Genomic DNA, 27,500 nt, shown 5'->3' with positions numbered 1-27,500 from the left:
GCGCCTTCCCGGGTAAGGGCATCTCCTTGGAAGGCTGTGAGCCAGAGCTCTGCCCCCATTCCTGCCCGGGCCAGGTCCCCACCACACTCTGACACTCTGACCCTCATCTCCTGCTTGCGCCCCTTCCTAGCGCCCATCTTGCTCCCGGAAAGGCCGGGGGTGGAGGCCCAGCGCCGGAACCGAGAGGCTCGCCTGTCTCAGAGAGGGCTGTTGGACTAACTGCTTCAAAGAACCGCTTGAACCCTCCCTCGTCCCACCCCCACCCCCTAGGAAAAAAAAATCCTTTCCCCTTAAATCTAGGCCCTATCTCCTCCCACCTGATAACAGCTCCCTTGACAGCTCCTTGGCCCAGCGCCCAATCCCTCTATGCCTCCTTGAAAACTTGCTCTTCAGGGTGTTTCTGAGCCAGACCGCCCAAGACCCGAGTGTGCAGGAGCCCACCCTCAGGAATCCAGCCTGCTGGGTGCAGCTGGGGGCTGTGTCCCAACTGCCATCCCTCCATCTAGGGACTTCCAACAGGAGGAGGAGGAGGAGGAAAAAGAGCCAAGGTACCTGCCCATCCCCCTCCCCGAACGCAGACTGGGGCTCTTGAGTTGGATGAAGGGGGTTTATGTCAGGGAGGGCTCCGCAAAGAAGTAGTTTTCTAAAGGTTGTACAGAGGAGTTCTGACCTTTGTTTGCCCTCTCCCCTGGCATCCCTGGATGGATCAATCGATGGACTAGGGTTTTGAGAATTTTTGAGGAAAGTGCTCTTTAAATGTAGAATTCCTCTAGCCGCTAATGCGTCTCTCAAACACTTTTCCTGACCAGTTGTGGAGCCCTCCTGATGTTCTTTAGAGGAGAGCTGGGGGTGTGGAGGGAGGGAATCAAATAATGGGGTAGGTTCTAATTCTGACTTGAGGAATCACTTTCTCTGTGACCTTGGCCCACACATCTTACCTCTCTGAGCCTGTTTTTTCATTTGGGAGGCATATGGGTTTCCTAAGCACCCTTCTGGCTCTAAGAATTGGTGAGCAGAGATGCAGCTGAGAAGGTGGAGGGCATGGAGGAAACTGGCACATTTTCGGGTCACCAGGATCTAGAGCTACCCAGGGAGCTCTGTCCCCTCCCATCCCCCTTCTCTGGGCAGGGGTCACGTTCCTTCCCTTTGGCTTACCTCCTGACTCACCCCAGGCTCCAGCTCCTGAGAAACATGACCTCTGCTGTAAAAATAAATTGAGCAGCGTCGATGCCTGGCCCTGTGGATCTAGTGTCTGGGACCTCCTGGCAAAGGAGGGGGTGAACGTGCAAACTTGGAGACAGAAAGAGGCTTAGACTTTTTAGGGACCCAGACCTCTTTGAGAATAGCAAGAACTAAAATGTACTGGGAGCTGACCCTATGCCTAGAACTGTATTAGCATTTTTACATGTGATAATATCTCATCCAGGTCTTCCCTGGTGGCTCAGTGGTAAAGAATCCACCTGCCAAGCAGGAGATGCAGGTTCAATCCCTGGGTCAGGAAGATCCCTAGAGGAGGAAATGGCAACCCACTCCAGTATTCTTGCCTGGGAAACCCTGGACAGAGGAGCCTGGTGGGCTATAGTCCATGGGGTTGCAGAAGAGTCAGTCACAACTTAGAGACTAAAGGATAAACAACAACATCTCATCCAGTCTCCATAGGTCTACATTTGATGTCTGTGATGCTTGGGGTGAGCACACAAATGGAAATTACATATATGTCTAAATATAAGTTACCGATCAAGATAACAAAGTGTGAAAACTTACCTATTATCTTCTGTTTCTGATGGATTTTTCTTAGTCTTAATTTTAAGGCCAGGCCCCAAAGCCATTCCCTGGCCCACTCTTCCCTGGTCCTTGGAGGACAGGGTCTCTGATGCGTGCCTGGATGTCAGGTTCCACCTGCATGTCAAATTCCATCCACTCCCACCCTCTGCAAACAGCTGCCCTTTGCCCTCTCCCCAGGCCTGCGGGTACACATTCTGCAGGGGCATCTCCTGAGAGGATGGGCCCAGGGAAGAGGCCTGCTCAGAATTAGGTCATTTGAACAGAGAATTCCATGATCCCAGATGTCTGGAGCATGGTCTAGAAGATGAGGTGTCTGGTTACCCTTCCCTCCTGTTCCAGGAACCACTTTTCCAGTGAGGAGGAGGGTGTGTGATCAAAGGAGGGCCAGAGTGAGACCCTCCAAACTCAGTAGCCCAGGGCTGAGGCCCCTGTTGCCCAGGTATAAGGGTGGCATTGCCCTTAACAATTTCATGAGGTAAATATCATCACTTTCGTCATATTACAGATGAGGCTTCTGCAGAAGATTGTATAACTTGCTCAAGGTCATCCAACAATAAACGCTGGAGCTGGGACTTGATTCCCCAGCGTCTAACTCCAGAGCCACTGTACCACTATCACAGCTATACCGAATCTTTCTCCCAGGAAAAAAAGAAAAAGAAAAAAACACATAGACATCCAGCATTCCCCATACAACCTCAAGGGGTCCATGATCTCTGAATCCCACCAAGAACCCTCAAGTCAAGAAGGTGGGTGGTAGGGGGCTGTAGCAGGGGTCAGGCCATGAAGTGAAAGCAGGTTTCCAAGTGTGAACCAGTGTGCAGACAGGCAAAGGATGGAGGGGCAGGAATGCAGACAATACCTGCAGTGGAGGGAGGGGGCCGGAATGGTTGGTAGGGGGCCTGAGGAGGAGAGCAGACATGAGTTACTAAACCATCGGGAATAGCACTGTGCATGGGTGCATGCGTGGGAGAGTGTGCCCTCAGTCACCTCAGGACTCTTTGTGACCCCATGAACTGTAGCCCACCAGGCTCCTCTGTCCGTGGAATTCTCCTGGCAAGAATACTGGAGCGGGTTGCCATTTCCTACTGCAGGGGATCTTCCCGACTCAGGGATTGAATCTGTGTCTCTAGCGTCTCCTGAGTTGGCTGGTGGGTTCTTTACCAACTGAGGCTCGGGAGACAAGCTCCCTTGTAACTCCAGAGGTTCTGGGGAAAAGCCCTCTGACCTGGCTGTGACCACGCACCTCCTACCCTGGGCTAATCCACCCCCACTTCAAGACAGAGGAGAGCCTAAGGGAGTCTTCCAGGATTCTGAAGTACACAGGAAACCCTTGGAAGAGGGGGGAAAATGGAGGGTCGGGGGTGAGGGGGTGGCCTAGGTGGAAAAAGGAAGTAGGGGTGCCCGGGAGGGTGAATCAGGGCTTGGCCCCAACGGTAGAGCCTGGCCAGATTCCGTAACCAGGAGCATCAAGATTTCTGAGGAGTCCATGAAGCAATGCGAGAGGTTGGTGTGCGGTGGCGGGGGCCGTTTGCAGTTGGAAGCCGGGTCCGTGGGACCCTGCACAGCTGGGCTTCAGGGCTGCACACACGCGCGTCGGCGGCCGCAGTGTACATACAAGCCCGCACACGCCCACCGGCTGCGGCAGTGCAGGCTGAGGGCGACCGAGCGGTCCCTTCGCGGCCTCGGGAGAGGGAGCCGTTACCCAAACTCGTGTACCCCAAAGCAGACATCGCAGCCTTCCAACACCCGAGAAGCTCCACCTCGACTCCTCCCCAAACTATCCTCCTAATTGGCAGCTCAGCGCACGGGATGATGCGGGCGGCTGCGGACGGCCCTGCAGTGCCAAGCCGCAGCTGCCCAGCCCGAGCCGGAGAGGAAGCAGGGGTGTGTGTGTGGGGGGGGCGCGCGAGGGGGTTGCTGGGGGTGCGGCCGGCTCCCGGGGCTCCGGGACCTGGAGGCGGGGGCGCCCCGGGCTCCGCGGCGGCCACCGCCCCTCCTGCGGCTGGAGAGCTTCCAGAGCAGAGGCGCAGCGTCGGTCGCCTCGGTGCTGGCTCGGCGGTCCTTCTGGCCCTGCTCGCGTTCCTCTTCCTCGGGCTCCTCCTTCTCCCCGCGCCCCCGGTGGCCGCTCCCGCAGCCGGCTCCTCCTCTCCCTCCCTGCCTCCCCCTCCTCGCGCTCCCCGCGCTAACTTTCCCGAGCCCTGCCCGGCGGCGCAGAGCTCCCCGGCAGCCTCCGGCCCCACTGCAGACCGCGGGCTGCGAGCGCGGGTGTGCCCTGTATCCTGTCCCCGCGCCCCGGGGGCGCTCCGGAGAGAACAGAACGATGCCCGGGGCTCGCGACCAAGGCGCAGCCCGGGCGAGATGGCTGAGCATTGGGCTTTTGGGTAAGGCAGCCCCCGCTTGGTTTCTTCTACCTCTTCCCCCCTACCCGCCCCCCGCCCCCCCCCCCCCCCCCCAGGGAGGGGACACTTAGAAGAACAGCACCTTGGACAGGGTGGGCTTTGGAGCGGGGCCCCCAGTGAGTGGCTCCCGCTTCTTCCAGGACGCAGTTTGGACTGCTGAGCTGCCGGGGGGACCTTGCACCGTCCTCCGCCCCATCCCGCCCGCCAGCCCGGCGATTAGTTCTTTGCTGTCTCTAGTGCTTTCAGCTTCTAGAGCTGGAGCTCGGGGCCGCAGAGGTTTAAGCCGGCTGGGGGAACGTGTCTGGGATCGGGTGTAGGAGATGCCCGGTGGGTTGCACGTGTGGCTGTTGGGATGCTGGTTTCTACTCCAGGCCAGAGCTCCTTGCAACTTGGATGCTTGTTTCCCCGGCACTGGCGTGCACCAGTTCAAGGTGGGGGAGCTCCCCTTCCTCCTGTCCCTTTTCTGTTTGGCTCCTCTTCTGTCTACTTCCTCTAGTGCCCATTGCCTTCTCTGCAGACTGGATGGGGTTGGAGGGACTTGGAGGATCGTTCAAGCCCTCCTTTAAAATTTATTTATGGCTCAAGACTTGTGGGAATCTTAGTTCTCCGACTAGGGATTGAACCCATGCACTCGGCAGTGAAAGCACCAAATCTGAACCACTGGACTGCCAAGAAATTCCCCCTTTTAGGAAGGATCCTGTGTCTCTTCTTAGGTAAAGAGTCCATGGGGTTGGGCGGTAGGACCTGTTTAACCTGCTCCTGGCTCTTTATTTTTGGGATGAGTATGAAGACTAAGGAGGCACATCCGGAGAACACAGAAGGAACAGATGATTAGTGTCTATTTTATGCATGATACCTTTGAGCATCAAACTCCTAGAGATTCGGGAATGATATTTAGTAGTCCAGTATGTAGCCTCTCAGAAGTCAAAGCTGGATTTCAGTGTAAGCCGATTCCATCTCTGGCACCTACACCTCTTCCTGTTTGTATTTGTCAGATTTGGTTTTTGGCAGCTCCCCCCATCGGGTTGGGCACACGATGTAAGCATTTGGGCTGAAAACAGGAAGACAGAAGTCTTTAAGGGTGGCCGCTGCTGCTCCTGCCAATGTAAACCGTGTGCTGACCTGTCATGTTAGCACCTCGTGGTGGAGCGGGGATAAGGTATGTCCTTCACTCAGGAGCCACCGCTTTTGTTACATCCCTACAGCTGGTGTTCTCTCTTGTAGCTTAGGCACAGGTGTGCTGATTCCACGGTGACCCTAAGAAGTGGGTCTCTGCGAGGCCTGAGGCTTCTCTTCATGGACAGGGCACAGAGGCCCTCTGCTCCCCCTCATCCCATCTCTGATCACTGTGGGCATGGCAAGGGGAATGGGTCACTGGGGAATTCCAACTCACACCGCCATTAAACTAGCCTGCTTACCAGCACCTCTGGCTTCCCTTTCTCCTACTGCCTGGTTGGCTGGTGGAATGCGAGTGCCAGAGTATTCATAGAACCTGTCTTCTGTGGGGAACCCCACCATACGCCATGTGTGTGTGTGTGTGTGTGTGTGTGTGTGTGTGTGTTGGGATTTCAGGCACAGATTCTTGGTACTTTTCTCCAGGTGGAAACCCCCACCTCCTCTAAGCACTCTTTGAGCTGAGAGACTAGGGAGGGACAGATGCCCATCGGAACAGGTTTGGAAGATTCCCTGAGCTACCCTCTGGGTGCCCAGGAGAGTGCAGAGTGATTCATAGGGGGAGACCAGCAGACCCTGGAACTGGCCCCAGCTGCTCTGCCATTTCTCCTCTGGTCTGCTGAGGGAATACAACCTGAGTCCCTCCCTGGACCTTGCCCAGGCAGCCACAGATAAGACCTCCCAGTGGCATTGCTTTGAGCTTGGCACGAAGACGCCGTCCTTGCTCTTGGTCCAGGAGGGGAGATGCAGAGACGACTGGACAGCCAGGTAGAGCATCAGAGCTGGCAGGAGCTTTGGAAGCCACAGCACAGAGCTCCCCTCAGGATGAAGAAACCACGGTCCAGAGAGGGAAGATGACTTGCTCACTGGTGTGTAGCCAGTTGATGGCCAGGTGGGCCAGAATCCAGGTCTCTGGGGCTTTATCACACCAACTTGCCTCTCAGTTAACCAAAGTCTGCTGAAGGGGAAGGTCAGCAGGGGTCGTGCTGATGGACTGAAGAAGCAGTGAGCTCGGGAGCCTGGGTGTGGAAGGATAGAGGCTTGGGGGCCCAGAGCTGTTGTTCTCACAACTATGGAAACTGGGTACAGAGCCATAAGCTCCCAGGAGTCCTCTACCCCTCCAGCTTCCTCTCCCCTCATCAAACTCAATCTCCTAGGCTGAGACGAAACTGATTTTTGATAATCTGACCAGACGCTCCTTTCTTAAATTGAGACACAGTTTTCAAGACGGCAGTATTGCAATTGAGGATAAAAAGGTGTCAGTCCCTTCCTAAGCTTGTAACTGGTAATATATCTGTCCTACCCACTCCTTCCTTATTGCCTGATTTGCTTAATTGCTGTGATCTCTGTGTAATTATCACTTGTGAGGGTGCTCTGTTGCCCAACCCTCTTTCCCTGGGTATGTATTTATTAAGGACTTGTTTAATGAGAAGGCAATTAAGCAGAGGGTGCTTAGTCCCACTCAGAGAAAGGAAAAGGAAAGGGTAAGTAAGCGGTTCATGGCAAAGAGGATGGGAAAGCAGGGAAGAGGAGAAAGACCCCAGGTTTGGAATCTGGAACTGGGGATTCATTCTTATTTTGGACATGCAGGCTTGTGGGGTCCCAAGTCATTTTGGCTGCTGTGGCGGGTGGGACCAGCATGCTAGGTAGAACTCAGGCACAGATTCTCCCACCTTGCCCCACTGCTGAGGGTGTAAGGATCTCTGCAGAAGCCACACCCATTCCATGGCCTGCAAGAGGAGGGGTGGGCACACCACTTGGAATTGTTTGCAAAGCTGGTTTTGTTGAGCATCCAGCGCTGTCTCAGGGGAATGTTTCTATCCCTGCAAAGCTCCTGGGGGTGCGCAGGAAGCCGGCAGGTTGCCTAGGGAGAGGGAGCTGGAATCTTTCCTCTGTCTCTGGGCCCAGGAGCCTTTGCCTGGCTCAGCCCTGCCTCCCACAGCCCCTAGGGCCTGCACCCCAGGAGGGGTCTTGTCCTGCTGGCCTCGGCCCACTTTCTCCCTCCCAGCTCTTACTTTGAACCTGACTCCCCTGGGGCCAGAGTGTTTCAGCTTCCCTATTAAAGTCAGCCACGATTCTGCCTGCCTTGCCAGGCAAGCCTGGGGAGCTAAACTTAGAGTGTGCTCCATGCTGGCCCTCTTTCCTCCTCTTACCCTAAGTTGGGTGCCACTGTACCCGGATATGGGAAAAGGTGGCAGAAGATTACTGCCTTGGCATTTGCCTTGGAATGTCTGATGGTAGCCATGAGATCCCCCTTGGTGTATTTAATGATAAGATTTGCCTTTATAACATTTGCCTTAAAGTAAAGTTTTTACTTTAAATGGGAGGCCTGAGTCAATCCTTAGACATAATCGCATGAGATGGGAGGGGACCGATCAGAAAACAGCCAAGAAAATGGCTGTTCTGAGAATGGTTCAGTAGTTAGGGACTTTCAGTGAGCAAAGACAAGGTTTAGGATTGAATTCCACAGGATCATGGATCAGAGGACTTGTTCCCACCCATTCCACGAAGCTGGAGAGGGACCCCCAATCTGAAACGCACACAAGATCACTAGAAATTCTAAAGAGTTTAGTTTGGGACAAAGAAAGTCCTTCTTTATCCGAGGAAGTAACCACATGGAAATAATTACCTCCAGAAAGTAGTACAGGGTGAAAGTATAAAACAGTGCATGAATGGCTTGGAGATCTTGTTGGCTGACACTGGTCCTTAACTGGAGTGACTTGGTTTCATCCAGACCTAGGCCAGCCCTGTCCGCCTGCCTCCTTTTAAACACTATGCTCCTCTACCGGCAGAGCCCAGGCCAGAGGGATGAACTCATTGAAGCCCTTCTCATGTTTTATAAGCTCATGTGTTTTTAGCTTTATACCAAGCTTAGAAGGTAGGAAAGACAGGCATCCCTGGTTTGAGGATTTAGCACTTCCGATTTTCTCAAGGTCAGCCGGCCAGGTGGGGTCTGCCATGTGCCTGCTGACATATCCATCCTGGTTTGGTCATCCTACTGAAGTACCTCTCTGAGTCCTCTAGTGGATCTAGATCTGACCCTGCCCCCTTCTCTGCCCACAGCCCAGGCTCACAGGGAAGAAGGCACAGGAGCCAGGCCTCTGGGTTTTCCCCCCGCACGAGCCTCCCAGACACGGCCGACAAGACTTCTGCCTGCTGGAGGGGGTGCAGTGGAGAAGCCAGGCTTGCTCCCCATCTCTGATGCTTTCATTCAGGCAGGATTCTGAACTTCACCGTGGAAACATCTCTGCCTTCCCTCTGTCCCTTCCAGGCTACGGTGGGAATGGCGATGCTTCACTCTGGGAGTCTGGGAGTCCTGTGACATTAGAATTAAGTCATCCACACAGGCGCACACTAATCAGGCGGAAATGCGCACCGTCACGAGTCAGACCTTAGAGAAATACTTTTCTCCTCTGTCCTGGACTGTTTTTTTTTTGGTTTGTTTTTGCTTTTAAAACGGTCAAAAAGATTTCACTTCTGATGTTGCTTGGATAGTCTATTCTGGTTGAGGTTGAGGGGGAGGCGTTTGGCCCCTGATTTGGATCCCCCATCTCCCCCAGGATCCTGGACACTAGAGGCTGGTGCTCCTTGGAACATGTGCTCAGGCTCAGAGGGAGCACTGTAGGCATCAGGAAGCTCCTTCTGCTGAGTGCTTCCCCATCACCACACTGCACTCTATTCTTTGGTTTGTGGAGGTGGTGGGGGGCGGTGAGAGGCAAAACTGAGGTCTCCCATCAGAAGGTTGTCTTCTTGGGACTTCCCAGGCAGTCCAGAAGCAAGCAAAACTCCTTGCTTCTACTGCGGGGGGTGTGGGTTCAATCCCTAGTTAGGGAACCAAGATCCCGCATGCCATGCAGTGTGGCAAAAAAACCCCAAAACAAACAAAACCAAAATTGAAGGCCATCTTTTAGGCAGGAGGGCGTAATCACATGCAGACAGCTCCTGTCCATAGATCTCTGGGGCAAGGTGGTGAGGGAGGGGAGAAATGAAAAGAAAGCCAGGAGCTTTAAGGAGGGCTGGCCCTGACAGCATTGTTCTCTTGGAGAGGCACCATCACAGGGTGGTGGAAAGCAGAGCTCAGTCTGTACTCTGCTTATTCCACTCACCAGTTGTGTGGCCTTGAGCAAGTTAATCTCTCTGAGCCTGTTTCTTCATTTTGCATGTTGGGGATAAAAATAATAACTACCTCATTAGGATTATCATGAGGATTAAATGAGACAGTGCCTGTAAAATGCCCATCCTATTTTACAGTCAGTGCTCAATTCCAGATCCACCATTTATTATGTGACCCTGGGCAAGTGACTTAATCTCTCTGAGCCTCAATTGAATCATCTGTACAACGAGAAAAATGATACCCATCTTTTGGCATTCTAATCAGAGTTGAAGTTAATAGGTAGAAATCCTCTAGCACAGTGGGGCCCAAAGTGTCATCTCTGATTGCAGCATTTTCTGGGAACCTCTTAGAAATGCAAATTTTCAGGTTCCACTCTAGGTGCTGGATCTGAAACTGCTGGGGTGGGGCTGGCAGAGCGAGCTGTAAGGGCCCTCCAGTTGATTCTGACCCTTTGTGAAAGCCACTGCTCTAGAACAACTCCTGGCACAGAGGAGCTGATCAAAGATTGAAGGCTAGTTGAAATGACCCCTCAGCACTAATTGGAACTCTGGTGGGCAAAATCTGCTGTTTTAGGATGTAAGGTAGGGCTTTCTTGCTTTGGGATGCTAGAAATGTCTCTTGTTGACCTTTGTGTGTGTGTGTGCTAAGTCGCTTCAGTCGTGTCCGACTCTGTGCCACCCTATGGACTGTGGCCTGCCAGGCTCCTCTGTCCATGGGATTCTCCAGGCAAGAATACTGGAGTGGGTTGCCTTGCCCTCCTCAAGGGGATCTTCCTGACCCAGGGATTGAACCTGAACCCATGTGTCTTACATCTGCATTGGCAGACGGGTTCTTTACCACTAGCACCATGTGGAAAGCCCCTCTGCTGACCTTAGGCAAGTCATCAAACCTGTCTATGTTCAGTTGCCATGTCTGTAATATGGAGCTATTACGGTACACCACTCAGGGCGTGGGTGTGGGGGTTATATGTAGCCATCACATAGTAAATGCTGAGCACACACCAGCAGTTGTTGACAGTGGCAGGGGATCCTGCACTATGGGCTGTCATTTCTGAGCTTTGTGTTAAGAGCAGTCCACTTTGCCTTCAGAAGTGAAGAGGGACATGAAGAAGCTGAGGGAGTCCTAAGAGCAGAGTTGGGCTTCCAGCTCTTCATGGAACTCCTCTTACTTATTTATGGCTGCACCACATGGCAGGTGAGATCTTAGTTCCTCAACCAGGGATTGAACCTGAGCCCCCTGCAGTGGAAGTGCAGAGTCTTAACCCCTGGACTGCCGGGGAGGTCTCCTCCTTCTAAGTTAAAAAGCATTGCCCAGGTGGCGCTAGGCATACTTACCTCATGTGTTCAAACCAAGAGGAAACTGGTTTGTGATGTATTGATACGATGAGGACATTAAGCTTGATAAAAGAGGTCCTTCCCTGAGAATGAGGATGGGAGCAAGGTTGGAAACTTTAAAATAAAGACTGACCCTACCTGTCTTGGGAACAAGAACAGCTCTGGGAATTGCCTGCAGAGCTGGGAGCTGACTGGCCTGAGAGGGGTTGTCAAGTGGCTCAGCCACTAAACCCAGTTAGTTCAGCCAAGTCTCCTCCCATTTTGGGTCTTGGTTGTCCCATCTCTAAAATCAGGCAGTGGCAACTTAGTGTCTCTAACCTGAAACCACCTAGGTCCTTTAGCTCTGACACTGTGGGAACGCCAGGCTGACGGTCCAAGTAGTTGAGAGAAGCTACAGTCTGGGAAGAGGTGCCAGGGAAACTTTGGCATAGGGGGTGGTGCAGGCAAGTGTTTGCTCAACTGCCCACTAGCCCTGGAGTCACACTCCAGTTCACATTTCAACTACCTCTTTAAGTTGTAGGACTTTGGCCAAGGGACAAGGCACTTTGCTCTTCTGATCCTTATTTTTCCCACCTGTAAAATGTGATTAATAAGACCCTCTTTCCAGGTGAGAGGTGACGATGCTATGAGATTACTCACACGCAGCCTTAGCCAGCATCTCCGCTCAGGAAAAGGTCATTATTCTCAGCATCACTGGGAACCTGAGAAGGACTCTGAGTCCTCACCCAGGGTGACCCTGGTTCATTTAGGGGCAAGGACAGCTAGTCTCTAATTCTGACGCCCCACCTCCTCATGACCTTGAGGTACAGCAGGGTTTCCTCAAGGACTCTGTAGGACTGGAGGGCCAGGTTCTCTCACAAGAACTCACGAACTCACAAGGCAGTGCCCAGAGGCCATGAGTGGAAATTCACAGCGATGAATTTCCACTGGCAGCGATGGCAGTGGACTGGAAGGTGTGGGAAAGAAGGGGGGTGGGGGTGGGAATGTTCCCAGGATGAGAGGCTACAGTGGGGCTGCAAGCAGTCGGGGAGCTACTCTGGGTCCGGAGGGGACCATGGGTGCAGTGCCCACTCCAGCCACCGTCTTGCCAGCATCCTGTGGCCCTGAGTCAGCCTCCATAAAGTGTCTTTCACCCTCACTTTCTCTGCGGTTATTGCTTTATTCCCTCTGATTTTGTGGCTGCTGACTGATGCCAAGACATCCCCGTTCCACCCCACCCTGAGGGATGCCCTCCCGGTCCGCCTTGTCTCTCTTTTCTTCTTGAGGTCCCTGTCGGTGGTGGAGCAAGGTCCAGCGGGAGGCAGCCCCCTGCCTCTCGGCCCCTTGGGGCAGGTGGGAGCTGCCAGGGTGCGTGATGAGTGGCGGAGGAGCCGGGTCCTGTGTCTGCCGTTTTCTTTTTAGCCACCTCAGGAGACCCACTCAGTCTCCCAACACCCCCGCCCCGCCCAATCCCGAAAATATTACGATGGGGTGGCGCACAGTCCTTGGGGAGATTCCCAGAGCCAACAGGAGGCGCAGGTTCTGCACTTGGGGGCTGCAGGGACCACATCAACTGGTTAGGGGGCGCGGGCTCGCGGCACGGAGGCCGGGACCTGGTTTTCCTGGGTTTGGGTGACCCCTGGTGGTCACTTAGAGTGTCACAAGGGCTACTAATAGGCTCAGAAGTCCATCCGGCTCAGGCCAAGAGGGAGAATGAATCACGGAGGTGGTCCAGGCAGAGTCGGTTAAAGTAAAGAGAACCGTCTTCCTAATACTGACACGGAGGGCAAAAGAGACTCTCTGCCTGACCATGCCACTCCACTCCACCGGAGAGGTCCCTTCCAGGGCTGCAGCCTGGAGGTGCCGGTGGGGTTTTACTCAGGGAGGTGGTGCCCCTCACCCAGGTCTCTTCCTGCTGCCGGTGTCCCTGTCGTTGGAGGTGTCTGTGGGAAAGGCCACCACCATCTATGCTGTCAACGGCACGGAGATCCTGCTACCCTGCACCTTCTCTAGCTGCTTTGGCTTCGAGAACCTACACTTCTGGTGGTCCTACAACAGCAGTGACACATACAAGATCGTAAGTAGACGGAGAAGGGATGGGACAGCTCAGATCCTCCTCCCGGGTTTGTCCCCTCACCCCTGCCTCCCACCCCAGGCTATGGTCCTTTCTGGACTGACCCCTCGATGATGGTCCCCAGGGACCTTTTGATGCACCTTCTGTCACCCTCATTTTTTTTTTTTTTTTATTTATTTTAAAAATAAATGAATTTATTTATTTTGGCTGCACTGGGTCTTTGATGTTTTCTTTCGTTGCAGCTAGTGGTGACTACCTTCTAGTTGCGGTGCACAGGCTTCTCACTGCAGTGGCTTCTCTGGTTGTGGAGCAGGGGCTCTGGGGCACGTGGGTTCAGTAGTTGTGGCACATGGGGTTAGTTGCCCCATGGCATGTGGGATCTTCCCGGACCAGGGATCGAACCCGTGGCCCCTGCATTGGCAGGCAGATTCTTAACCACTGGACCACTAGGGAAGTCTCTCTCCAAGTATTCTTTCCAGAGCCTGTCTAGACGGATCTATGTGGGAAGGATGCTTAGATTTTTGTTGCCAGAATTTGGGGTCTGTTGGAATTCCTGTCTAGAGTCCTCTGTCTGGTCTGATGAAATACCTGAAACTTGGTTAGCTTGTGTAAACATTAATAATTTAATTAAAAAAGCAGAAGAGACAAGACGTTTGGAAGACTTGGAGAGGGGGAATGAGAAGAGTCCAAACAGGAGAATGGCTGGGGAATGGGCCTTGGAAGGATGGAAGGGGATGCTGGAGAAGAGAAAGGTCCAGGGCTTTGGCTGGGGGTGGGGATGGAGAGTCAGCAGGTGTTTTTTAAATGTTTCTTTATGTATTTGACTGCACCAGATCTTAGTTGTGGCAAGCAGGATCTTTAGTTGTGGCATGTGGGATCTAGTTCCCTGACCAGGGATTGAACCCAGGCCACCCTGCATTGGGACTGGACAACCAAGGAAGTCCCAGCAGGTGTTTTTTGAGTACTCTGCAACCTAGTAGGGGACTGGAAGTCACAAGAGACCAACTCTGGATGTAATTAAACAGTGAACTCAGAGGGTGCCGATGCCCTGCCCTGTGGGATTGATCCACATCTTGATGGAGGGTCAGAATTCAGGCAGATAGGGGATGAGGTGTCAGCAAAAGCTGGAAGGAATGACAGAGGGAAGTGAGTGTGGTATTAACAGGCATTTATGTGGTATTAAAAGGTTTTTATGAAGAAAGCAGTAAAAGTCATGCTACATTCTAGGGAGACCTTAGTAACAAAAATTGGGTTTAGCCTGAAGCAAGTAAAATCCAGGTTAGACAGACAGAGCTATCGATAAGCATGGGAAGCCAAGGGGAAGGGCTCTTCCTGGCCTGGGCAGGGAGGTGCCCAAGGAGTGGGCTGGAGTGATGTCATGACTCTAGAAAGGACTCAGATTTTTTTCTTGGCCACCTCCTTGCTCCCATCTTCCCACACAGCTCATAGATGGGACTGTGAAGAATGAGAAGTCGGACCCCAAGGTGAAATCGAAAGATGATGACCGCATCACTCTGCAGGGCTCCACGAAGGAGAAAATGAACAATATTTCCATTTCGCTGAAGAACCTGGAGTTCAGCGACACGGGCAAATACACCTGCCATGTGAAGAACCCCAAGGAGAATGATTTTCAGCACCAGGCCACCATCTTCCTCCAAGTTGTTGATAAATGTATGCAATGGGTCTGGGACAAGGGCAGTGCAATTGGAAGGACAGGGTTGGGGTGGGTACCCAACTCAGGGTAATGGTGAAATGGCCCATGTTGGTGTTTTCTTTCACTTTATGCTTTCAAGGGCAACTGGAGTTACATCTGGAAACTCAAATAACTTAGTGTGAATACTCATTCTCTGTCACTGAATAGCTTATGATATACACTGAGGCCCTCTGAGCCTTGTTTTCCTTGTATGAAGATCTGCCTTCTCTTAGGGTTGCTGTGAGAGTTCCAGAAGCTACAAGGAAGTGTGTTGTGAAGTTCTCCTTGTGTTGATTATTACTACTCTTGTGTATTCTGTTAGCAACAGCTGATTGAATGCCATGTAGGACCAAAAAGTGCTATGAATGATACACAGTGTCCTTTCTCAGAGAACTGACAGGTCAGGGTAGGACAGAAGACAAGTAAACACATAACTGAAATGGGGCAAAGCATGCAAAGCCAAGGCAACAGAGATTAAAAAAATATTTATCTGTTTATTTGGCTGAGCCAGGTCTTAGTTGAGGCATGTGGGCTCTTAGTTGCCACATGTGGGATCTAGTTTCCTGACTAGGGATCGAACCAGGGCCCTCTTCATTGGGAGCTTGGAGTCTTAGCCACTGGACCACCAGGGAAGTTCCAGTAGAGATTGATAAGAATGGTCTCTCCCCTCTGGAGCTTAAGTCCCGGTTGAGGGGATTCCAGTCCAACAATAGTGGAACAATTAGACAATGAGGAAACACGTGATGAGGGTATCCCATGACCCCAACACTGGACGTGTTTAGAGAAGGGGCTGAAGGAGTTAAGACTGGGTGGGCATCATGGAGAGGGGAGCCTGGAAGGCTAGCGAGGCATGGAAGTTGAGAAAAAGGAAGGAAACTTGCTTAGGCATCCTGATTGTGTTGCGTTTCTTGTTTTCCTGGGCTCCACTGCTCTCCTGGATAATGTGGGATTCCTGCAGAGAAGATGCTCGTGATTCTGTAATTTTTTGGAGTAGGGCCATTAGGATTCTCAGGTGGGTTGGATATAGGGGTTTGAGAAAAAGAGAGGAGTCAAGGATGACTCCAGGGATTTTGGCCAGAGCCACTCAAAGGATGGTGTTTTCTCAGCAGAGATGGAGGAGATTGTGGGTGGAGCAGGTTTGGGAAGTCGGGAGTTCAGTTTTCAGATGAGGAAACTGAAGCTAGAAGGGTTAAGTGACCAGCTGTAGGTTACCAGCTCGTTAGTGACTGTGGACATCCTGTTGCTGAAATCCAGGTTACCTGGCTCCTGTGTCTTCTGGCCACATAAGAGATATTGCAGGGAGATTCTCAATTTTTTTTTCTGCATGGGTAAAAGGAAACCTAGAAGGAGGCAATGAAAGTTTCATGCTTGAGGGTCAAATCAAACCTGGATGTTGTGGTCCCCAAGTCTGAGTTATTCCAGAACTTGTGTGGGTGTCTGCGGGAGGGGGTATATGTGGAGCACAGGGGGAGAGGGACGACTTCCTGTTATGTCTTAGCCTGATGGATGCCATAGTCTAGCCTCTCCTGCTTCCCGCTGGGGTGGGCGTGTCCCAGAGGCCCAGGTTGGAGGCTGGGGAGCTGTTGGGCTGCCGTGGTGCTCCAGGTGACTCCTGCTCTCCTTCTCCACCCCTCTTCTTTCCCTTCTCTGACCATGAAGTGGAAGAAGTGGACAACACCGTGACCCTCATCATCCTGGGTGTCGTGGGCGGGGTCATTGGGCTCCTCATCTTCATCCTGCTGGTTAAGAAGTTCATTGCCTTCATCATCAAGAAGACTCAGGAGAAGAAGTAAGTTGACTCCTGCCTTCCCACCAGCTTACCACCCATTCTTATCTCATGGGTGTTCCCAGCATCCTCTCATCCACCATCATATAGCCCCATCTGCCTTCATCCTTCCATCTATCTCCTAATCCCTCCTCTCTTCCTAATTCTTCTACTCTCTTTTTTATCCTTGCTCCACTCCTCTCATCTTTCAGCCTGATTCTTCATCTCACTCCTTTCTCCCCATCCGCTCAGGACATGTTTATGAATACACTGACTTCACTGAGAACATATATACAACTCATCTGCTCTTCCTCATTCCCCTGTCTTCTTGCCCATCCCGTTATTTGTACCACCTCAATCTAAAGTCCTACCAAAGGCTTTAAAATGCCTTTTTTTTTAGATCAGGGGAAATATGAGATTCTGCATACAGAAACTCTAAAATGGGAAGATCCTTCTAGGGTGATGGGAGTCTTTTATTGTGAAATTCTGAAAATTCAAATGAAGGAGAGAAAAACAGTCTAAAAAGACTGATATGACTACCCAGGAAGCCCTAGGAAAAATTCAGGTGTAAAGACAGATATCTGTAAGAGGAATGAGAAGAAAGATCGGGAGGTACAAAGGGTGCAGCCTACACTCAGAATTGCCAGAGCTGGCAGGTTCCACAATTGAAAAACCACAGCTACAAAACCCAGAGCAGAACAAAGGCATTTGAAAGTTGTGTTCTTGGCAAGAAAGACGGGATGAGGCAGGCCTGCCATTGAAGCAGAGAGGGTGAAAGTAAGTAGGAGAAGCAAGGGAGAAGCAGAAGATAGAAGGAGAAGATCTGTTGGGGTTGGCTTCATGCTGTTTTGTTGAGAAGAAATTAGGCTGAAAAGGGCAGAAATGCCTTTTCTGGTCAGAAAGGAAGGCAGCTGAAGGCAGGGAGAGAATTTTAGGGATTGGCATAGGGGAGGGAGAGCTGGGAGGACTGGTTGTGATGATGAACTCTTGGGCTATCTAGCATCATGGCTAGAGGCTGGGAGGATTTCAGAGATCTTGAGACGGGCCTGGAGCATGGATTGGGACCAAATTGTGTTTTTAATAATCAGTCTTACTATTGCTGGTGAGAAAATTTGGAGAACACATTATTCAACATATGGTTTAAAAGCACTTGGGAAAGAAAGCAGTCATCCTTGGGAGCCACCATGAGTTCACTGAAAACAGGGCAGGCTAACATTTTCGTGCTTGTACACAGTTGGATCAGGAGGATGCTACATGTAATAGCACTTCCTGTCATTCATCACATGCCTCACCATGTGTTAGATACTCCATCAGGCATTTAAAAAAGTAAACCATGTATGATTTTATTTTGAAGTTGAGCAAAGTGAGGCTCAGAGTGGTTAAGTGACTTGCCCAGGGTCACACAGCTAATAAGTGATAGAGCTGGGATTTGAAGTCTGACTTGTTTGCTTCAAAACTTCAACTATTGCCGCTGCGCCCTACTGATTCACAGCGGGGTGGGATCTAGAATTCAGTAAGTCATTCTTTCATTCGGTGGCTCTTTTTGAGATGCTGTGTGCAAAGTACTGTGCCAGGCACTGCAGGAAATTCTAGAAGGAATGAGATTCTGTCCCTAAGTAAAGAAGACATGTGCAGAAATCAGTGTAACAGGAGGTAGAGGAATTAGGGCTGGCCTAACCCACTCCAGGATTCTTGCCTGGAGAATCCCATGGACAGAGGAGGCTGGCTGGCTGCAGTCCATAGGGTTGCCCAGAGTTGGACATGACTGAGGTGAGCATGCATGCCCACACTCAGAGAGGTGTGAGGGAATGTTGAGGGGGTTCAGGAGAGGGTGGAATAATAGTGAAGGATTTCTGGCCAAAGAGACATTTGTGGTCAGCCTTGCAAGATGGACATGAGTGAAGAGAAGGTTGTTCTGGAGGGGGAACCGCTGATAGCAAAGCCAGACAGCTTGGGAAGCGAGCATGTTGTGGAGAATAGGCATTTGTGGTTGCTGTTGTTGAGAGAGTAGGGGTGGGGTCAGGAGGAAGGGGAGAAACCTACAAAGGGAGGGTGGGTTTTGTAACCCACCTACAGACCCTTGAGGACCCTTGAGGCTGAGATTGGCTTTTCTCTGACCACAGGGGAGCTGGGGAGGGCTTTCAGGGCCTGGTTCCATCAGAGGACCTGGAAGAAAGGGTCTGGCATTGGTGAGCACAGGGAATGGGTAGGCAGAGGCTAGAGGTGGGAGATAGGCCAGGAGGAAGCCTGAGAGGGTCCTCTGAGCAGCGAGGTAGGCCTGCATAACAGTAAAGAAGAAGAGAGGTGTGGGGCAGCATCTTCTGATCAGTTCTGGGCTTTCACATGTGAGGGTGTTCCCTCTGCCTAGAATGTCTCCTCCCTCTTTTCCTGCTCATCTTTCTTGGTCTCAGCTTAAACGACGCTTCCAAAGGGCCTTCCCTGACCCTAGAAGGAGCCCTCCTAGGTTGAGTCCCTCCCTGATATGCCCCACCCCCATCCTCTCATTTACTGCATTGTACTGCAGTTACTTGTTTAATAGCACATTCCCTGGAAGACTACAGGTTTTTGGAGAGCAGGCACCTTGTCACTTGGACACCTTTCTAGCCTGACACAGTGCCTGGTAGCCAGCAGGGTCTTTGGAAAAAAATACGGATGGTTAGGTGGATAGGAGTTGGCTAGACTGACTATTCCTTAGGTTTAGAGATAGGTAGGTAGATAGATAGATGATAGACCCATCTGAATAGAGGTCTCTAGTGGTATGTCACAGGGCTCTGTTTGTTCATTGTTATTACTGATTTAAACTACACCAAGAATGACATGTGCTTCTCTGGTGGCTCAGGGGTAAAGAATCCATCTGCCAATACATGAGACACAGGTTTGATCCCTGGGTTGGGAAGATCCCCTGGAGAAGGAAATGGCAACCCACTCTAGTATTCTTGTCTGAGAAATCCCATGGACAGAGCAGCCTGGTGGGCTACAGTCCATGGGGTCAAAAAGAGTTGGACATGACAACAACAGGAATGATACACTTATCAAATTTCCAGAAACCTAGCAACTGTGTTGGATGGAGAACAAAATTGGGATCTGGGAGGATCTTTTTTTTTTTTTTAAATTGAAGTATAGTTGATTTAGTGTTATGTTGGTTTGCTGGAATCACAGCAAAGTGATTCAGTTGTACATACCTACATATTTATTCTTTTTCAGATTCTTTTCCATTGTGGTTTATTATAAGATATTGAATATAGTTCCCTGTGCTATACAGTAAGGCATTGTGGTTTATCTATTTTATATATAGTAGTTTGTATCTGTTAATCCCTAATTTATCCAAATTTATCCCTCCCCCTTTGGTAACTATAAGTTTTTTTCTATCTCTGTGATTTTCTGTTTACGCTTTGTAAAGAAGTTCATTTCAACCATACTTTAGATTCCACATATAAGTGATATCAGATGGTGCTTGTCTCTCTGTCTGATCTACTTCACTTAGTATGATAATCTCTATGTCCATCCATGTTGCTGCAAATGGTATTATTTCATTATGTTTATGGCTGAGTGATATTTCATTGTACACATGTACCACATCTTCTTTATTCATTCGTCTATGGATGGACATTTAGATTGTTTCCATGTCTTGGCTGTTGTAAATAGTGCTGTTATGACCTTTGGGGTGCATGTATCTTTTTGAATTAGAGTTTTCTCTGGATATATGCCCAAGAGTGGGATTGTTGGATCATATGGCAACTCTATTTTTAGTTTTAAAAAACGAAACCTCCAAACTGTTTTGCATAGTGGCTGCACCAATTTACATGCCCACCAACAGTGTAGGAGAGTTCCCTTTTCTGGATTTAGGAGGATAGGCTGGAGGTATAGACTAAATCCTGCAAGATGAAATTGATGAAGATGAAATGTTAAATCTCTCCTGAAGGCCTCAAACTCAGCTACACAAGTCCAGGGTGAGGCTAAGATGTAGTTTAGTGACAGAAGCCATGAAAAAGACTTGGAAGTTTTCATGAGCTGAAAGGTGAGACTAATGTAGCAGTCAGGTCTTTTCTGGAGAACCTGTGCGGCCTGCCCACTGCTGTTGGGGGGTGTTGTACTTAAACTGGAACATGCCCAGCACAGGGTGGCTGGAGTGGTGACATTCTGGGGGTTATTCCCATCTAACCATCTCTCCTTCCTTCTGCCCCATCCCCCCACCCTCTGCCCACACCTGCCTGGCCCTTCCATCTCATTTTTCTATACCTAGTCACAGTGAGCCTTAGGAGGAAGGGCCTGCAGGGCCCTGGGTGAGGAGCTATTTGCCCTGGGCATACTGCCTGCTGGCCTGGATCCTTCGCCTGGCTTGGCACAGCCTGACATCTACCTTGGTTTGGCCTCCCCTCATTACTGACCCCTGGGAGGAGTGACTGGTACCCTTGCTTTCTGCCATGTTGAGATGACCTGGTGATGCTAGCCTTCCTGAGTCCTTCCTGTGGCTCAGGCACTGTTCCAAGTGCTCCCTGCCTCCTCCCAGCAATCCCATGAAGAAGGGGCCATTGCAGCCATTTTTTAGACAAAGAAATGGAGGCAGAGGGTGGGAGACCTGGCCTCTGGCTACAGTGGCACTACAGAAGGCCAGGGAGAGGCTCCAGGGCTGGAACCGGGGGCCACGGCTCCGCCTCCCACACAATTTTACCCATCCCTTGGCTCTTTCTCACCACCGCCTCCCCTCTCCCCTTTCTCCCTCTCAGGAAGGAGTGCCTCGTGAGTTCCTCAGGGAACGATAATACCGAGAATGGGTTGCCCGGCTCCAAGGCGGAAGAGAAAGCACCAACAAAAGTGTGAGCCCTGCTTGGGGCCAAGCAGCTGCCGGGAGCCTCACTTTCCTGTGATGAAACCGATGCTTGAGCCGTGTCCGTGACCCCATGTGCCTGAGAACATCTGCTGCTTGGCTCAAACTGTAGTCTTCCCGGGGCGGGGAGAAACTGGGGTCCTGTCCCGCCTGCCTCACCCCCTACCTCCCACCAGGGCTCCCCAGGGACAAGGGCTGGCCGGGGAAAGGAACCTGCGGAAGGTTCTGGAAAGGAAAGGAGGGGCTGGGGCGGTGTGGATGGCCTGTTCCCCGACACCGGGGTAGATGGTCTTCAGCTGCCCCCCCCCCCGCCCCCCCAGATGAGGAGCACTTTGGTTTTCCTCCTGATGTCTCTTTGTGAGAGACTTGGGGGGTCGGCGAGGGCTGCCCCAGTAGTTGGACCCTGAGTATGGAGGACTAAGCCTTTTATGGTGGGAGTGGCCGGAGGACTCTCTACAGGCTCTGGGGGTGGGGGCCGCTGGAAGGATCCTGCAGGGACAGGCTTCGATGGACACCTGGTTCCCTGTGTCCCTCCCCCCACCCCGACCCCTGGGTGCCTGCCTGCCTTGGTTCCCCCCACCCCCACCCCCATGCTGCTCGGAGTCTCTGAAGACTCCCAGCTAGGGCTGCCTCTTTGTCTAAGGGGGGTCCTAGCCCACTTGGTCTGCTTTTCTAATCTCTGGGCTCCGAGGACTCATGAAGGGGTCCCTCAGTCCCAGAGCACTGGGCGCCACTTATTCCTTTCCTAGGATTTCTGTTTGGGGCATCAGGGCTGCAGAGGTGGGCCTCTTGGCGGCAGAACGCCCACCAACGCTGGCTGCCCCTTCTCCTTGGCCTGGCAGGACCGTGGCCACTCGTGGGAACTCCCAACCGGCTCCGCCCTGCTGCTCTTCCTCCGAAGCAGCAGGTGGCGCCGTCTTGCTTGAGGAGCTGCTCCCTCCTGTGTTCCTCTCGCTTCTCCCCGCCCAGGGTTGCTCACCTCCATCCCCGGGTCAAGGCTTGCCTTCGCCTCAGGGACCCTCTTGCTTTGGATGAGAGGGCTCTTGGGTTTGCTGGCTGCTTCCTGCTCATCTGTCCCCTCCATCCGCAGCCTGGGGTCGGGGAGGGGCAGGTAGAGAGTGCCCACAGTTTTCCTCTGCTTTTCCGTGCACTGGTTTGCACACCCCTTGTGTGTGGGGCTAGATTGTGCCTTAGCTCCTGAGTCCTGGCTCATAACGTCCTCTGCCCCCTCCTTCAGCCCACGTGGAACAGCCAACTCTGGTGGGGCCCTGGTGAGGGGTCCCCAGCCGCCCACACTCAGGGTCAGGCAAGAGACCGGGGAGCTAACGCCCCCGGGCCAGCGGCTGAGTCTTGGAGGCCTCTGCCAAGTGCTCCCAGGGCCCTGCTATGTCGCGGTGCTGGTCCTATGGGTTGATGAAGTGGGGGATGGACGGGGCTGTGATCATGGAGGAATCCACCATCTGCTCCCACCCACCTCGATCTCTCATTGAATTTCTGACACTCCCTCCTTTGGGGCCCAGGGAGGAATGAGAGGGGAGTAGCCCCTTTTCCAAAGTGTGTGGGGACTGCCTCAGGACTCTCCCTGCCAACAATCAGCGGTGAACATCCCGGCAAGGGCCCACGCAGATCTGCCTCCGTCCCTGTGTCTTCCTTCTCCCATCCTAGGCTCAGGTTCAGGCTTTCCTGTCTTTAGGAGCAGACAGGCCAGAGCCACCAGTTATTCGGGAAACTTCTTCAGTTTCCTTCATGCAGAACCGCTTTCTTTTCCTTTCCCAGCTTCAGCATTTGGACAGGCAGAGTGTCTTGGGCTCCTCTGACTTCCCTGAGAAGAAACCAAGGCATACAGAGTATGGGAGAGGGAGAGCATCATCCTCTCTACTTCTGGGTCTGCTGCTGACTCATAGGCAGATCATGTACCTTCTCTGGGCTCAACTTTCCTTATCTGCAAAATGGGTGTAATAATACCTACTTCACAGGACTGTAAGACTTGGCAAGTTTTGGTTTAAAAAAAGTCTTTTTGGCTTGGAAAGGGATCTAGGAGTTCAGGTATCATAATTAGAGGGAGTGTTCCAAGTCCATCCTGTCCTCTGTGTCCTATCCCTATAGTGCACACACTCACACACACATATACACACATTCTCACTCTCTTTTCTGTCTCTATCTTCCCACCCCTCCCCCTTAGAATTATTTTAGCCTTTGTAATGTTAGAAACCTTGACTCTGATACTTAAAGCTTCTTGTCCATGGCTTTTGTTTGGTAGTTTTCCATAGAGGTGATTGGAACTCTAGAGAGGGACACTTTTGGTTGCTCCAAGGCCTGAGGGCTCATGGCTATTGGCATTTAATGAGTGTGAGGGCTAAGAATGTTCAACTCAGTCCCCACAACAAAGACTGTCCTGCCCCAAGGCTGATTATACCCACGGAGAAACTCTGGCATTAATTTGCAGTGGAAGATGTGTGGGCAAAGCCATCTTCCCAAGCAGACGCTCAGCACATGCAGGTCTCTGAGAGTGATCTTCAGGGGCTGGTGAGGGTGTTTTCAGGGTGTGTGGGTTAGAGAGAGCAGTCACAATGTTGAATTTGGGAGCCCAGGACATATGCAGTTTCACTGACACTAAAGTCAGGAGACCACAAACAAAGTCTTTCTCACTTCCCCTTTCTTGACCCCCAAGTAGGACCTGAGCATTCCAGGCGTTGGGATTCCCCTGGTGTAGGAACTGTGCAGAAGGCAGCCAGAATGAGCCTGGAGAGGTCTGGGAGGACAGCTGGTGGAGCTCAGACTTTCACATCTGGCTGGCTGCCCACAGCTGGATGCAAAGGGAAGGGCGTAAGAGCGAGCTCCTGAGATGGGAGCAGCTGAGGGTGTGTCTGTGTGGACTGAGCGTGTGGAAATGCATGGCTGTGGGGTGGGTGGGCCGTGCAGGGGCGTGAGGATGTGTGGAGGTGTGTATAAAGGCTGAGTGTGCCTGAGATGGGGGAGATTCTGTACATTTCAGAGCCATCTTTCCTGGCCTGAACTCTACCTGTTGGGGCACCTGGAGTCTGAGAAAGGAGAAGAGACAGAGGGAGAGACCAGCTGTGCTCCTGGGCCCCATAACACCATGATGCCATCTCACTGTCACAGCTGCCGTCAGAGTGTGGCGGGGAGGGGGTGCTAGGAGAGGGGACTTCTCTGGGGGAAATCCTACAGCTTGCTTGACTACTGTGTCCCAGGGAGTCCCTACCCTCCCACCTCCCACCTGATACGCAGTTGCTTTCGACTATCTTATTATGCATGGTTTATCCCTCTGGCTTGGATAACAACAATACTCATAGTCAATTTCCTGTATAACTATAGATCCAAACAATGCAGCACAAACGGGCCTTGGGGGGCCTCAGATCTGCGGGTGCCTGTGGGAGGCGCAGATGTGCACACACCAAGCACTTACTCGTGTTCAAGCACAGAATGAATGTGAGCTGACTGACTGTCTTGCCTTGACAACACGTTTTGCTTTGTAGAATTTTATTTAGTTTTGCCTTGGATGAAATAAAAATTATGTTTAATAGAAACAGTTTGGGGTTTCTATTTTTGGCTGATTGGAAGTTGGGGTCCAGTTTTATTACTTGCCAGCTGAGCCTCAGTCTCCTTCTGTCTGAAATGTCCCCTGCCTTGGTGAGATGCTGGGTGTAAGAAGTCTAGGAATGTCTGGTGTATTCATAGGCATTCAGGTTGTATCAGTGCTGATAGAACTTCTCCTTCCCGAAGAAGGTGCAAAGATGGCCCTCTAATACTGGAATCGTTACCAGGGCCTTCCCTGTACTGATGACCTTGGCAGTGATTCTGGTACCACTCAATGCCATCACATTCCCTTACCCAGGTCACTCCACCCCAGGTTAGCATGTATATCCAGGTGAAATCTGTTTCAAATTACAAGGCCAGCCTTAAAGAGGAAAAGCACAGGGCTTCCCTGGTAGCTCAGTGGTAAAGAATCCCCCTGCCAATGCGGGCGACATGGGTTCAACCCCTGATCTGGGAAGACCCCACACGCTGTGAAGCAGCTAAGCCTGCGCACCACAACTGCTGCGCCTGGGCTCTAGAGGCCAGGAGCACAACTACTGAGCCCATGTGCGGAAACGCCTGACGCCCACGTGCGCTAGAACCTGCGCTCTACAAGGGAAGCCATTGCAACAAGAAGCCTGCGCACCACGGCTAGAGAGTAGCCCCTGCTCACCACAGCTAGAGAAAAGCCAGTGAAGCAAGGAAGATGGAGCACAGCCAAAAATAAATAATAAATAAAATTTTAAAAATAGTCCACATTAAAAAAAAATCTAAAAAGAGAAAGCACAAAACGACTCACTGATGTATATGGGCACAATGAGCCATGCTTGGTCGGTCGTGCTGTCTGGAGGGTTGGGAGAAAGGGCGTGGGGTGGGGGCGGGGAGGGAGGAAGTTTAGGCTTACATCCCAGGAATGACTACCCATGTGCATTTCATATTGTCCATCTTAAGTTATTTGAACATAGTTTAACCAAGCACTCAAGCCTCCTTTCCAGCTGCTGGGCATAAGGCAGGCTGGGAAGGAATTGGGAATGTGTGTGTGTGCTTGTATTTGTGGATTCTATCATTCCACATTTCCCCCCCATAACCCTCTCTTAAATGGATTCACCTAAGACTGCATCTCAAAGGGTTTCAAACACTAAGTCCTCAAGAGATCTTGTTAAAAGACTCTGCTTCCTCAATCAAGGATCCCAGCAAGGCAGAGGTCTATGAGGTCCTCAGTGTCAGCAGATGTCCTTGACATCTGTGTTTTCTTCATCCTCAGCAATAGTAACTCCTCTGTGCGCCCATCCTGAATGGACTCATCACCTAGATCCATGTGCTCACCCGTCTTCAGCTCCTGCTTGTTGCCTGGGACCTCCTGCCACCTTCTCATCAGCTAGAGACCTGTTAGATATTGAAGTTTCCTGGTCCACATCTGAGTTTATAACACTCTTGGAATGCTGTGCCTTGAACTTGCAGTTCCCCATGTAGGGATCAGTCCCAAGGCCTGGGTAGGTTCCCAACATTGCTGTTTCATCCCTATTTCCTTTCCACACTCAACTGTCATGATTGATAGATAAATGAATGTGTCAAAACCAAATTAGGAACTGGGACTGTCCCAGGTAAGCCTGACATAGGGTCACCCTGTGAAGGCCATACTGACTCAGCTAGGACAAAAATACACATAAATTGTTGTTGTTTAGTCACTAAGTTGTGTCTGACTCTTTTGCGACCCCATGGACTGTAGTCCTCCAGGCTCCTCCATCCATGGGATTTCCCAGGCAAGAATACTGGAGTGGTTACCATTTCCTTCTCCAGCAGATCTTTCCAACCCAGGGATTGAACCCACATTGGCAGGTGGATTCTTTACCACTGAGCCACCAGGGAAGCCCCTCCCCACCACACACATAAATTTAAGGGTTCTTAATCTGAGCTGCTGGCAGGCACACAGACTAGATGAACTATTCTGAACTAGATGCTCTGTTAGAAGCTGGTGTTACTAAACTGGACTAAATACAAAGCTTACTCTCAGGGAGCTTATAGTCTCTTGTAATTCAAACAGAAAACTTCTAACACGATGCAAGTTTGCTTCTCACTTGTGCATCTCCTGTCTAGGCTCTTTCCACATCTTGCTCAGAGGTGTGACATTTTACGTTGTGGCTTTGTCCTTCTCTGGGTCCTTGGAGCCTTTCCCATGCAGCTGATGGATGGGGAAGGAGAGAATGAAGATGGTGTGTGGGGATTTTTACGGGCCAGGCTTGGAAAAGAACATCACTCTGTTCATGTGCTCCCCCACAGGGAAGCTGGGAGCCCAGGAGAAAGTGAAGTGTGTTCTGGGGATCACAAAGCAGCCCATGAGAGGATAGGGGTTCAGGTAACTGTAGGAGGTTCAACTGTGGCCGAAGCCCCAGTGGTGTGCTGGAGATGGGGAGGGAGGTCTGCAGCCAGCGTAGGTGGGGCCCCAATCCTGCGGGGCTTGTAGGCCATGCCAGAAGGTTCAACCTGTATTTTGTAGGCTATGGGGAACCATTGGAAGACTTGGGAGAGACAGGGGAGAGAGAGGGTTGAATTGGGGAAGGCAAGGCAGGAGAGAGTGAGTATGGCAGGGCTGATGTGGTTGCCCAGGCAACAGAAGAAGGCAGGAAGGGAATGGACAGCAAGGGTTGAGACAATCAAGGGGATAGAATATACAGAGCTTGATTTGGGGGGGCCTAGGAGAAGATGGTGCCAAGGATGGCTTCTAAGATCCCCCTGCAGATGATCAGGTATTTAGAGATAATTTTGCCCTGAAAGGGGCCGGAGGGGAGCTCTGAGCATGGGGAGAATATAAATGCACT

At 51.6% G+C, this 27,500-nt stretch overlaps 1 protein-coding gene across 1 annotated transcript; it reads left to right on the top strand.

Annotated features, from left to right (window-relative positions):
* The first annotated feature begins 4,017 nt into the window (after positions 1-4,017).
* Positions 4,018-22,103, top strand: SCN4B (sodium voltage-gated channel beta subunit 4). The gene is made up of 5 exons (XM_061129232.1): positions 4,018-4,166; positions 12,689-12,861; positions 14,301-14,529; positions 16,211-16,340; positions 21,044-22,103. Exons 1-5 carry the CDS (start codon positions 4,106-4,108, stop codon positions 21,135-21,137), a joined length of 687 nt encoding a protein of 228 aa, XP_060985215.1. The 5' UTR covers positions 4,018-4,105; the 3' UTR covers positions 21,138-22,103.
* Positions 22,104-27,500: the final 5,397 nt, after the last annotated feature.

Source organism: Dama dama, chromosome 1 (genome assembly GCF_033118175.1).
Source record: "Dama dama isolate Ldn47 chromosome 1, ASM3311817v1, whole genome shotgun sequence".
In the NCBI taxonomy this organism is placed as follows: domain Eukaryota; kingdom Metazoa; phylum Chordata; class Mammalia; order Artiodactyla; family Cervidae; genus Dama; species Dama dama.
This window is presented reverse-complemented; position numbering and strand designations above follow the sequence as displayed.

Bases quoted from the DNA above. Each gene is read 5' to 3' on its own strand.
- SCN4B (XM_061129232.1), top strand. From the start codon at position 4,106: ATGCCCGGGGCTCGCGACCAAGGCGCAGCCCGGGCGAGATGGCTGAGC. The intron at 14,530-16,210 runs GTATGCAATGGG...CTGACCATGAAG, and splicing joins CCTCCAAGTTGTTGATAAAT to TGGAAGAAGTGGACAACACC. The intron at 16,341-21,043 runs GTAAGTTGACTC...TCTCCCTCTCAG, and splicing joins AAGAAGACTCAGGAGAAGAA to GAAGGAGTGCCTCGTGAGTT.